At 40.9% G+C, this 12,484-nt stretch overlaps 1 protein-coding gene and 1 long non-coding RNA gene across 7 annotated transcripts in view; one reads left to right on the forward strand and one right to left on the reverse strand.

Annotated features, from left to right (window-relative positions):
* Positions 1–12,484, forward strand: part of dnm2a (dynamin 2a) — a 30,257-nt gene that overhangs the window by 13,320 nt on the left and 4,453 nt on the right. For 2 of the 6 annotated variants that reach the window (XM_046414673.1, XM_046414670.1), the window contains exons 12-20: positions 1,009–1,079; positions 2,342–2,393; positions 3,870–3,902; positions 5,840–5,950; positions 7,710–7,819; positions 9,527–9,638; positions 9,831–9,995; positions 11,580–11,803; positions 12,068–12,331. In XM_046414673.1, coding sequence (XP_046270629.1) covers positions 1,009–1,079; positions 2,342–2,393; positions 3,870–3,902; positions 5,840–5,950; positions 7,710–7,819; positions 9,527–9,638; positions 9,831–9,995; positions 11,580–11,803; positions 12,068–12,331 — 1,142 coding nt within the window. Of the gene's footprint in view, positions 1–1,008; positions 1,080–2,341; positions 2,394–3,661; positions 3,674–3,869; positions 3,903–5,839; positions 5,951–7,709; positions 7,820–9,526; positions 9,639–9,830; positions 9,996–11,579; positions 11,808–12,067; positions 12,332–12,484 lie in introns of those variants that run through there. The other 4 variants (XM_046414672.1, XM_046414675.1, XM_046414671.1 and 1 more) reach the window with 3 other exon arrangements.
* On the reverse strand, positions 5,702–6,989 carry LOC124072908. The gene is made up of 2 exons (XR_006845613.1): positions 6,745–6,989; positions 5,702–6,268 (listed from the first exon to the last, which is right to left on the reverse strand). It is a non-coding gene; the product is annotated as an uncharacterized LOC124072908 (long non-coding RNA).

Below are 12,484 nucleotides of genomic sequence, written 5' to 3' on the forward strand. Positions count from 1 at the left end.
GAAGCTGAAAAATGATGCCTGAATGCCTCCCGTTAGCTTTAATAAAGTGTCATCTGACATTGTGTGTCCCTGATTCTGCTAATCTCCATCTGCATCATCAGGACTAAAAAAACATTTGCATTGTGCAATCCAACATTTATTTGCTTATATATATAATTCACCTCTAAACTTCATTAAGGTTTGCAAACTTAAATGTATTTGAAAGCGTTTGAACTCTTATTGCTCAGTTCTGCAGGTCTTTTTCAATGCTAGATGTTATCAAACAAGTTAAAATGAATCAAATTGATTATTCTAGAGAAAAAATGCTTAATCAGTCACAGATGCAGCAAATTTGATTTTCAACTTCCTGTTTTATTTATTTCCATTTTACCATTGTTAAAATTCTCAGCTAGTTCACAGCTAAGATCCATTCTGCATTCTGGTAGAAAAACAATTACTGTATGTATTATGCAGTTCATTGCCAATTTTGATCACATGGTATTTTCAAGACATTACAAGAAAATCCTTAAATAAATCTTCTGTCTTGGGCAATTTTGAGCAGTGTGGTTGCTTTCCCAAGATGTAATTAAAATGTTAGATCAAACAGAATTTTGTCTTAAAAAAGAGTTTGTTTTTTTTCTTCAGAACCATACTCTTGTCAGGGTGAAGAAGAAAAAAATTAAGTCCATAGCAAACCAAAACCAATAAGACTAATGAGTTTTGGTAGCAGCAGCTCTGTCAGGCAGAAATTGACGCAGGTTAAACTGTCATCTTTATAAACTGAAACTTTTGAGTAAAGTCATATTCTCAGCTCCACCACATTTGCACTTTGCACTAGAAATATCAGCTTCACTGTCTATATTGTCATAACTACGCATATATTTAGCTTTGGTTCAGATTTGGTTTGCTTCAGCTCACCGGTATGAAAGCAGAGAAATGAGGCTTGGCACTTTTTATAAGGTGCCTTCAGTAAGTAGTGTTTTATTGAGACCTCTTGTTTCTAATTATAATTTTCTGCTTTTAATTCAGGTTCTGCTGCTAATTGAAATTGAGCTGTCCTACATCAACACCAATCATGAGGACTTCATTGGCTTTGCTAAGTACGTACCCTCCTCCTCCTCCCACCCTTTTTTAGTCTGACTTGTAGCTTGTTGCCAGCGACCCCAGAACCACAGTTGCATTGTGATCCTGATTAACTACATGTAGCCTATTGTGTGAGGTGCACTTACGATTCCATAGATTGACAAAGGAAAAGATCTGATTTCAGCCATCAGTTGTGGAACACGGTTGCAGTTTTCAGATTATTTAACAATCACCACCACGTCACTGCTACTCAAAGTGTTTTAGTGCTTATAACAAGCCACATATTGTAATCTGTGGTGCATCAGTGTGATGTAGCATGCTAATTAGTGATCCTTCCACATCAGAGTGTGTGTCTCTGTCGGGGAGCTGGGTGTTACAGTGATCAAGGTCGCCTTAGTTGCTCATCTCTCCCCCTGCATGCAACACTACTATCCCGTCTCCAAATAAAGTCAATCAAGCATGCTCGATTTCTTGAAAGATAAACTTACTGTCTATTGCAGGCTGTTTGACTGTCACTATAAAGAATGCTTTCTGTGCCCGTGAGAAATGTTATTACTACTGTAACTTTATTCACTTGTAGCTGCTGCTGTGCACTAGAAACTGCACACTGCAAAGCACTCAGTGGTTTTTTTTGTGTGTGGTGTATATCTCAAGCAGTTTAGAGTTCATGGTTGAATTTGCATAGTTCGTAGTGTAGCAGTTATTGTAGCATGCAGTTGGCTTTGGCTCCCCTCCTCTGTGTGGGTTATGCCATTGATCAAGTAACAAAGAAAACCCCCCGTGTGTGCGTGTGTGCGGGTTTATGCCTAGCCTCTGCATGGCAAGTGGATTGCTGTAATATGTCGGAGGTCAGTCAGGGCTGTTTAACGGTTCTCATGACATCACTTTCAGTCTTGACTACAGAAGGCTGGATGATGGTAGCCCCCCGGGGTACAGCAACAACAGGTGGGCTAACAGAAAGGATGTAGGGTTGTATGGACAGTATGTGTGTGAGACAGTGTGACCCTCCATTTTGTCCAAATTTCTCCAATAAACCCCTTTCACCTTCATGTATGTGCATAATAGTATAACAACAACAAAAAAGTCTTTGATTTGAACTCTAAACTCAGGCAGTAAATTCACACAAAAAGCCTAAAGGCTACAAAACATACATAACAGATGATCTTCTAAATGAATAGAGATAATTTAGTGTGTATATTTGTATATTTAAACGGTGTGCGTTTGTTGTGGTGTCATCAATAGTTATTGTCTTGTTTTGTCCATCTTTGTGTAATGACAGCGCCCAGCAGAGGAACACAGCTGCAAACAAGAAGAGGGCCATACCCAACCAGGTACGTTTTATCACTCCGCTCTGGTCTTTCCACATTCCCAGATTTAATCTCCCCTGAGTGATGTCACCCATTACCAGTCGAGTGATTAACCTTGTAAATACACCTCACCCCAGCAATGATTTAGGCAACAGCCATAAATCTGTCAAGCTGTCTAACTGGTAACCGTACCTCCCCCTTACGTTACTTCAGTGATTCCCAACTACTGCTATGTGCCGTGACAGTTGTCGGTTGTGTTGCGGGGGGCCATCCGGCTTCATCCGATTGGCGCTCTGGGCAGGCGGCGTGCGGTGACCATCAGAGCGGCCAACTGATCCAAACAATTATGGCCGGCGGCACGCCGCACGATCTTTCTAATGTAAAATATGTGCAGCAGCTCTAAAAAGGTTGGGAAACACTGCATTACTTTAACTGCTGACTGTACTCAGTCCCAGTCTTTTCTAATCTTTGTATTAAACTGGCTGGTTTTTGTCCCCAGTGTTGTAAAAGTGGCACTTCTCCTTTTCTGTTGTATTCAGACTGACATTTAGTTAAGTTTGTTGATTTTCAGTGTGTGAGATCCTGAAACAGGATTATAATAGTGCTAATCAGCTTTAGATACTGGAGTCTCAGTGAGGGGAAAGAAGCCTCAGTGAAATTAAAGGAGAACCTGTGTCCCTGCTTTACTTGAACAAGCATTTGTTTCCATGGCTATTATTAATTGCGGTTTGCATGTGACTCAGGCATGTTGTTCCGCAGCAAAGCAACAGTTAATCGCAGAATTATGTTGGTTATTTTGTTGCTTGCCCATTAACTCACCAACATCTTTTGTGTTGAAATTCAGAATGTGCATGGACCTCACCCCTATCAACTGAGCAACAAATATGACATAACCAAATTGTGGTATACTTGAAGTAATTCTAATTGCATGTAACTCTTTTGCTCTGTCTCTCCCTCTCTTTTTCTTTCTCTCTTTCTCTCTCTCCTGCCTCTCTTCATTTGTCTCTCTCTGGATTTCTTGTGTTTTCTTGCTTTCTGTTCCTGTTTTTGCTCTCTTCAAACCTATCACTCTCATCATGTCACCTTTATTTTCCAACCTTTTCTTGAATGTACATCCTCCTTTGTCTCTTACTTCCTGATTCCTCTTCTTTCTTTACACCTGTTCACTTCCACCCTTTCCCCCCTGTTCCCCCTTTTTCATTTTTGCTTGCTTGCTTTCTCACTTCCTTTTGCTTCGATTTTATACTGCCCCCCCCACACTTTAATTTCCCATCCCCTTCCTATTACTGCAGGGTGAGATTCTGGTAAGTACCCCACAGATTTAAACTACACCCTGCCAGGGAGCAGCAGGGGTAGGCCTTGCAGAAGAACTGAGACCATCACACACAGGTCAGCTAATATGGTTAGGGTGGAAAAGACAAACTACTATGAGATAACGGTTTCCTGCAAGTACAGGAGTTGATACCTTTCACCGTAATGGGTTGTTCTGCCTCTCTGCAGCTTGGCGGACTGGGAGAAGTCCACGAGGAGAAGGTAGAGTCTCCAGACTCATCAAACTGATATCAGTCACAATTCTTAAGCAGTTACCAGTAATTTGGAACTGTCTTAACAGTAATGTGTGGCAGGTTTGCTCTCGTAATTGCTGGTTTAATTTTCATAAGACTGTAATTGTCTTTAATTGTACACATTTGGTTTGTTACTAACATTTTACTCTTTGCCTGCCAAATATTTTTAACAAAATAGGAATTCTTTTACCTCCACAAGAGATTGGCACTTTGCAATAGTGTGTGTTTATAAAGATCACAGAAAGAGAACTCGCAAAACTTCCACCACTGACCACAGATGGCATCAGTTCTCATGTCTTCAGGTTTATACCTCTGCTGCTGCCTAATGCATGGTGACTCAAAATTTTGCCTTGTGAAAATCATCCTAAATGTCTCTGCGGACGGGGAGATTGCAGAGGGATTAAATCATCAACACACAATACAATTGATTTTTGATTCTTTCACATTTTCTTCATATTAATATCTAGTTGTTCCTTTTTTCCATTGCACGCTTAACTAGTGACAATTAACTTGATCTAAATTCATTTTATGACAAAAACACCTGCGTTCCAGGCTTTAATTTATTATTTCTTATTATCTCTCTATTCAGAGCTGAGCAAAATGGTCTGTTATTTGTTATGGTGACTGACTGTGGCTTTGGGATGTATTTCAATGATCAGATTAAAATTCCTTGACATCATTTTATATTCAGAATCTACTATTTTACAAATTTGAATAAGCATGATTCATTCTAATCCATCCATCCATCATTCTATTCGTTTCTTTAAAAAAATGTTTGAATCCTTGTGTTATTTACATTCACAGATGTTGATTAACATTTACAGTTGAATATGTACAAACAAATCATCTCATCTGTTACAGCCTCACAGCTAATTGTTTCCTTTCTTAGCGTCAGCTTGTTTGGCACATTTCCAAATAACATCTATACAATGAGTTTCCTTGTGTCTGAAAAGTTATAACTTATTTCCTTGCCAAGACAAACCACCAGTTTTGCTCCATTATAATTGCCTCGTCATACCATGTTTATGTTGGCACTTTTGAACTAATGAACCATTTCCATAACGGAGAGAGAGTCCAGGGCAGGCTTTGAAATAGACATTTCCACTTTGCACATGAGCACATATTTCAGAGATAGTTTCTTGAAATGCATGGGAGTCTGTGAATATTTTAAAAGAGACATCACTAAGAGAGGTCCTTTTAAAATGCATTTTCCTCAGAGTGAAAAACTCAGTCTCTCAGTCTGATGTGCTTCCTCCCTCTCCATCTCCACTTCATTTGTTCACTGCTGTTTAGATGTCTGCCCTCTCTAGACTTTGCTAAATCACCTAACTACTTTGCATTTAATCTCTTCAGTTATTATCGCCTTCTTTTGCCCTTGTCTTTGTCCCCCTCCCCTTATGTCCAAGCCCAGTTAACTCCACTAACCATGTTTTTTCACTGCCAGAACATAGCCTAGGTTTTACTGACCCGCTGACACTAACATACCACCATCGACCTTTGGTCTTTAACTCTGTGTCGGGGCTAGCATGGTCTGGACACCATCTGGTCCTGTTTGTTGGTTTAAAAATTTGTTTTGTGTTGAGTGAAAAAGAACAAGGACTTCATTTCTTTTGAGTATTTTCAACTCAACATTTTCTTACTTTCATGTCCCTTTAGCCATATTAAATACAGTATATATTTAAGTAACGTCGGACTCACAGGCAGTGTTGAAAAATGTTGAAAATCAAGATAAAATGATCGGAGAAAACCAATTTTACAGTGAACTTATGCAGGTAAGCAGGTAAGATTTTTATTGTGTCAGTTACATCCCGGTGTTAATGGTGCCACACTTTTGGGGCCCTCATATCAACAGTGCATATGCCTAGTTGCCATAACTGTTTTCCTCCATCCTCCATCACTGTGCAGGTGATCAGAAAAGGCTGGCTAACCATCAACATCAGCATCATGAAGGGAGGCTCCAAGGAGTACTGGTTTGTCCTGACCGCTGAGTCCCTGTCCTGGTACAAAGATGAGGAGGTGAGAGCGATTTCTGTTAAAGTGAGACACAGTGATATTGGCTGGCTAAGATAAGATGATGCAGCACCACAGGAATGGATAAAGCTGAAGATGCTGAATTTGGCACTGTTGGGATAAAACCATCCCAAGTGGAGATTTTGTGTCATCAACCATGGTGGCTGGAGGTGTGTGCATCCCAGCCCAGCCTAACCAATGTGCAGACTACTGTTCAGCTGTAGCCTGATGAACAGGTAGTCTGAACACTGGGCAGGCGGGGGGGTGAGGAGGACTCTGATGGGAGGAAGGACCCTGAGGTCATTGCGGCTGCAGGTCACTACCCTAGGACAGTAGGACAGAGGGCAGGGAGAGTAAACATTACACCAGTGAAAACATATGGAAAAGCCACGTATCAGGACCTATAATGTTGAAAGTCCACTATACTTCTCCATTTTGTTAAATATATTCATTTAAATGAAAAATCCTACCGTTGCAACATTGCTTCTAAATCTATACATGGTTGCATTGCATTCCCTCTTGGTTAAGTAACTACAGTATGTGCACACTCAACATACTGTGCCCTACAGTTTATTTATATTATAGACCTTTGCGAAGGTTGTACTCAAGGACTTTAGAGATTAATATGCACTACATGTAAGTGCACTGATGGATAAAGTTTACATTATATAAAATAAAATGATTGTGTATGACTAATCATTTGATTTTAGATAAATACTAATTTAACTATGTTTAACATTTGTCTGCAATGATCATAAGTGCACAGAATGCATAAATAGCATTTTATGTGCGTTACTCACTGCTCGATCTTCTGCCCAAGGCCTCAGTCGTATCCATTCTTCCAGCGAAATTAAAAGACCCCTAAAAGATACAACTTACTTCACTGACAAAGTTTAACTCCAATCCAGAGGCCTCTCTGTTCCCGAACACCAACTAGCAAGAGCGCATTTTCATGTCGGTTGCCTTTTGCGAAGAAGCAAAGCGAAATGAAAAGAAAGAATGAGAAAGGGAGGATGGTGGAGGCAAAGTGACGTGGCAGGCGGGCTGAAATGTTCCAGCCGGGATCTGACTTTGGAATTTGCAGGAAATCGTACTGGGTTACGGGGGCCGGAGGGGGGGTGTGATTGTGTGTGTACAAGTGTGCATGTGTGCAGGCGCTTGTCTACGACTCCGCTTGTATTTTTTTAGTGTTTGGGCAATTGGTCATCTCTGCGTGAGTACATGTTTTTGAACACACCCAGATACTATAATAGGGTTCAGTTATATTTGTTGTGGATCATGTAAGTTTGTTTGTCATTGCACGTGCAGTTGGTATTTGGCTTTGTGTGTGTTTGTGTGTGAGTGTGTGCAATGGGGGAAGGGTATTGTGGGGAACTGTGAGTGATGTAACTGTTGGGCTTGTGCCGCTCCCTGTGTTAGTGCAGACATAAATGCTTCCAGATGTTTCTTCTCAACAGTGAATGCTGGCACCCCTTCTCCCCCCAGAGCTCCCTCATGCTCCTCCTTTTCTGTCTCTCCTCCTCTCCCTCATCATGCATTTCCCCATCTCGCCAGCCTGGTGGTGGTCCACTTCACACAGAGGAAATGCATTCCATCATGTCTACTCATTGGTGGAGAAGAGTTAGCATTGCATGTCCTTTGTTTTCCTCTCCATCACCAAAATATAAACAGTTGTGCACTTCAGGAAGATATAGCTTGATGTCTGTTGAATATCGCAGGTTTCACTTCTGCCGTAAATTCACATTTCCTCTCTGTCTCATGTTAGGAGAAAGAAAAGAAGTATATGCTGCCCCTGGATAATCTCAAGATCAGAGATGTGGAGAAAGGATTTATGTCCACAAAGCACACCTTTGCAATCTTCAACACTGAACAGAGGTCAGGGTTATGTTGTTAAATTTAACATATGTATGAACGCATATGTATACTATCGGTCAAAAGTTTTAGAACACCCCATTTTTTCCCTTTTTTTGCTGAAATTTACGCAATTCAAGTCCAATGAATAGCTTGAAATGGTGCGAAGGTAAGTGGTGAACTGCCAGAGGTAAAAAAAACACAGGTAAGGTTACCCAAAACTGAAAAACAATGCACATTTCAGAATTATACAACAAAAAAAAGCCTATTTCAGGGAACAAGAAATGGGTTAACAACTTAAAGCTGTTCTGCAGCAAGGGAGGTTGACCAAGCCTTGAACGTTGGTGCTACCAATTCTTACACGTGTCCCAACTTTTCTTGACTACTTACAACCCCCTCTGTTTGCATAAATGTAGTGTTGGAACACACTGTGGTACCATACCCCCGTGAGCGTTATTTACTATAAATATGGCAAGAAAAGGCATTTAACAATGGAAGAGAGACAGACCATCATAACATTTGTCTTGAAAATGTTGGTCTTTCCTACAGAGAAATTGCAAAGAAAGCCAAGGTGTCAGTGATTACAGATTCCTTCACCATCAAAAGACCCTCAGAAACTCTTACAGGAAGAGGTCTGGCAGACATAAAGCCACAACAGAATCAGAAGTTTCTGAGAGTCAACAGATTGCACAATAGGCAGCTCATAAGGCAACAGCTTCAAGTGCAGCATAATAGTGGTTGTAGTAAGCAAGTCTCAGTTTCAACTGTGAAGAGAAGACTTCGAGTTGCAGGTTCGACAGATCGAGTTGCAGCAAGAAGGCCATTGCTAAGATGTCAGAATAAGAAAAAGAGGCTTCCCTGGGCAATGAAATACCGCCAATGGACTATAGAATACTGGAAGAAAGTGTTATGGACTGATGAATCAAAATCTGAAATCTTCGGTTCATCACGCAGGATAGGATTTTTGTACGCTGTCAAGTAGGCGAAAGGATAGTTCCCCAGTGTGTGACATCAACTGTCTTGCTGGGCTGTATTGCTGGATCCAGGGTCAATGACTTCTACAGAGTTAGAGGCACCCTGAACCAAAATGGCTACCACATCATTCTGCAGCGCTGTGCAATACCCTATGGTATGTGCCTAGTTGGTCAGGGGTTGATCCTACAGCAAGATAATGGCCCAAACCATAAGTCCAAGCTGTGTCAGAACTACCTTAGGAAAAAAGAACAAGGATGGTAAGATAGAAAACATGGAATAGCCAGTTATGTCTACAGACTCAAACCCCATCGAGCTGGTTTGGGATGAACTGGACAGAAAAGAGAAAGCAAAGCGACCTACAATTGCCACATATTTATGGAAACTTCTGGAACAAGGAGGAGTTGGGAAGAACTTTCTGAAGAATATTTGATTTCCATTGTAGAAAGAATACTGTATCTGCCAAAGGTGGCTACTTTGATGAGTCAGAACGTTTAGAATACATTTTGGTTTATAAATTGATTCCATGATTTCTTTTTTAGCTTCAGTTGTTTATTTGTTCTATACTTTCAATGAGAGTACAATGAGACATTGAACTGCATAATTTTCAATTTAAAAAAAAAAGTAAAAATTGGGGTGTTCTAAAACTTTTTGGTAGTGTACTTTATCTTTGTGCTTTTTGTGTTTATAAAAGTTCTTGTGTACTGGATAAGTCTACAGTCTCACAAGCATGTGTTTGTCTTTTGCTTATCATCATAGGAACGTGTACAAGGACCTTCGTCAAATAGAACTGGCTTGTGATTCTCAAGAGGATGTGGACAGCTGGAAAGCATCGTTCCTCAGGGCAGGAGTTTATCCGGAGAAGGACCAGGTATGTGGGTGGGTGTGTTTTGGTGGTGCTTTTGATTTCGTTTTAATATTCCATCAGTCATGAACACATGCTCCTCCTTATTTCTCTTCTTATGCTTTTGGGAAAATGCCCATGATTGACAGATAATTTGCAGTTGAAGATGTATTTATGATATATTTATGCTTCATCCTGTTTGTTTGTTTGTGTTATTAGACAGAGACTGAGGAGGCTGCCCCTGCAGACACATTCTCTATGGACCCTCAGTTGGAGCGGCAGGTGGAAACCATCCGTAACCTGGTGGACTCATACATCGGCATCATCAACAAATCCATCAGAGACCTCATGCCTAAGACCATCATGCATCTCATGATCAACAATGTGAGTCCATCAGTCCTCAGCAGAAGACACAATGCTGTAACAGACAGAATATCTGCAGATTCTGAAGCTGATTTAAAATTAAAAAGATCCTCTTGGCTTATTACTTAAACACTGTGCACTGTATTTCACCTATAGAGAATACAGAAGAGAAGGCAACTGACCACAAATTTGTACAGTGCAGTGTACACCCCGGCATATGGGGTGGATTAATCTAAGCGATACCATATCTGTGGGCAGTGGTAATTAGTAATTCTTCATTCTTCAATTCTTCATCCTACATAAATTAAATTTAAAGTCAAATTTTTGTTCAAACTATGCAAACTTCCATCTATATATGGATGGATGTGATATTATATAAACTTTGTATGCTGACAGTTGCCATTATCCAATAAATGTAGCATCCTATATTACTATATTCTAAATAAAGGAAGTCAAAGGACATTAATGGCTGTAATCTGATCAAAGACCAAATAGACTGCTATTTAACTAACTCTAAATACCTGCTCTATAGAGCTGTGCAGAGTAGTGTTTAGTGTTCTTGTTCATTTTAGTAGTACATGAGGCAACATCATATAGGGTCATAAACTTGAATACACCAACAAAATTTATGTTGGATGGTCACAGTGACTTGTTCCTCTATTAGGTTTTATCATTCTGGTGAGCTCACATGATGGCTTTTAGCAATCCATTAGCTGCACACACACAAAACCACTTACACTGTTGTCCACTGGGCAGCTCCTTTACAAAGGTTTTCTATCATTTTAAATATAATACATGCAGAAATTTACTTAAACTGTGTGTAGATGCATGCAAAAGTATTTTTTCCTCAATCATCACTTATGATCTGGAAGTGTGTGGTGGTGTCTGTATCTGCAAAGACCTTGCCTTCTGCCTGTATTTCCATATTTTCATAGTATTTTTGCTGTGTCAAGACATTTCTGGGCTTTAGCCGTTGTGCACTGGTGTGTAGTCCCCAACCAATAAAAGCGCGAGGTTGAAACTCTAGAAAAACATAGCAGGTTGCAGCTGTCCCTGTTTCTCCATGGTCTCTCTCCCCATGCTGTCTCGGCCTATCATAAAGAACTGCAGGTCTGTCTGTGTGAGCTGCAGACAGCCAGGATGAAGCCTACGCTTTGGCTGCATTCACACAAATTCCAGAGGGTTGTGTGGAGGTGTAGGCGTGTTTGTTGTAGAACCAACCGCTGTGAAACAATTTTTTTAAAAGTAATGTTTTGTTTCTCTTTTGATTTGCTGCTCTGTTTGCGCAAACTGCTGCTCTCTCTCTTCTTTTAGACCGTGGAGGAGTGGCAAACTTTGAATTATGGGTTTACAAAAAGTAACCCAAATATTCTACATATTTTGCCTTTAAGGATCAAATATCCCCTCTTGATAGTTTTTGCTCTTGTGGTTGAGAAGTCCTGTCCGTTCTTAGCCTTTTACGTCTTCCAGCTATTTCCCCATTTATGAGCCTCATAGTCATTTCACTTCTACTACTGCTTCACCACGACGGACAATTATCTGCGTTTATTAATGCAAGTTGCTATCATTTGTGTTTTAATAATCTTAACTCTTAACTCTGTTCAGGCAAAGGATTTCATCCACTCAGAGCTGCTGGCCTACCTCTACTCATCTGGGGATCAGAACAGCCTCATGGAGGAGTCGGCTGACCAGGCCCAGCGAAGAGACGAAATGTTACGCATGTATCATGCACTCAAGGAGGCACTGCACATTATTGGTGACATCAGCGCCAATACCATCTCCACCCCGGTACCACCGCCCGTAAATAGCACCTGGATCCAAGAAGCCAGGTAATAATGGACCGCTAGCATTTAGTTGTGCTTTAGGTATAACAGCTTGAGAATACTGTATCTAAAGACACACCAGATTTTACACAGTGAGTACATTTTAAAAATATGAGATAAGAAACAGTGGGAAAAATTCTCAAAATCTGCGACTTTGTAGTATTATGTTTATGTTGAATCAAACAACTAAACTCCACCTTGGCAGAATGAATGGGACTTTTTAGGTGTTGATCATGGTGTCAGTTTCATTTAATCTTATCATTCTCACAGTCCGACCCCTCAGCGTAGGCCGGCTCCTGCAGCAGCCCCACCCCCCAGCCGTCCGCCTGCTGTTCGGGGTCCAACACCAGGACCACCCTTGAACCCTTCTCCTGCCTTTGGAGCTCCACTCAACCCATCTCCAGCATTTGGCGCACCACCAATTCCCTCTCGCCCAGGCCCACCCATCAACGCATTCAACAGCAGCCAGGATCCCTTCAGTGCACCCCCACAGATCCCCTCCCGGCCAGCCCGCGTCCCACCCGGTGTACCCAGGTACGACTCTCTTATGATGTGATGACCATTATATGTGTGTATATTATGCTGTTTTTGTTACGAAGTATTTGTGATGTTTTGTTACTAATGTCTCATCATCCTCTGTCTTTCAAGAGTCACAGGTTTTGTCATTTATCACTCTCACCAATTATC

Source organism: Scatophagus argus, chromosome 16, assembly GCF_020382885.2.
Source record: "Scatophagus argus isolate fScaArg1 chromosome 16, fScaArg1.pri, whole genome shotgun sequence".
NCBI lineage: Eukaryota > Metazoa > Chordata > Actinopteri > Scatophagidae > Scatophagus > Scatophagus argus.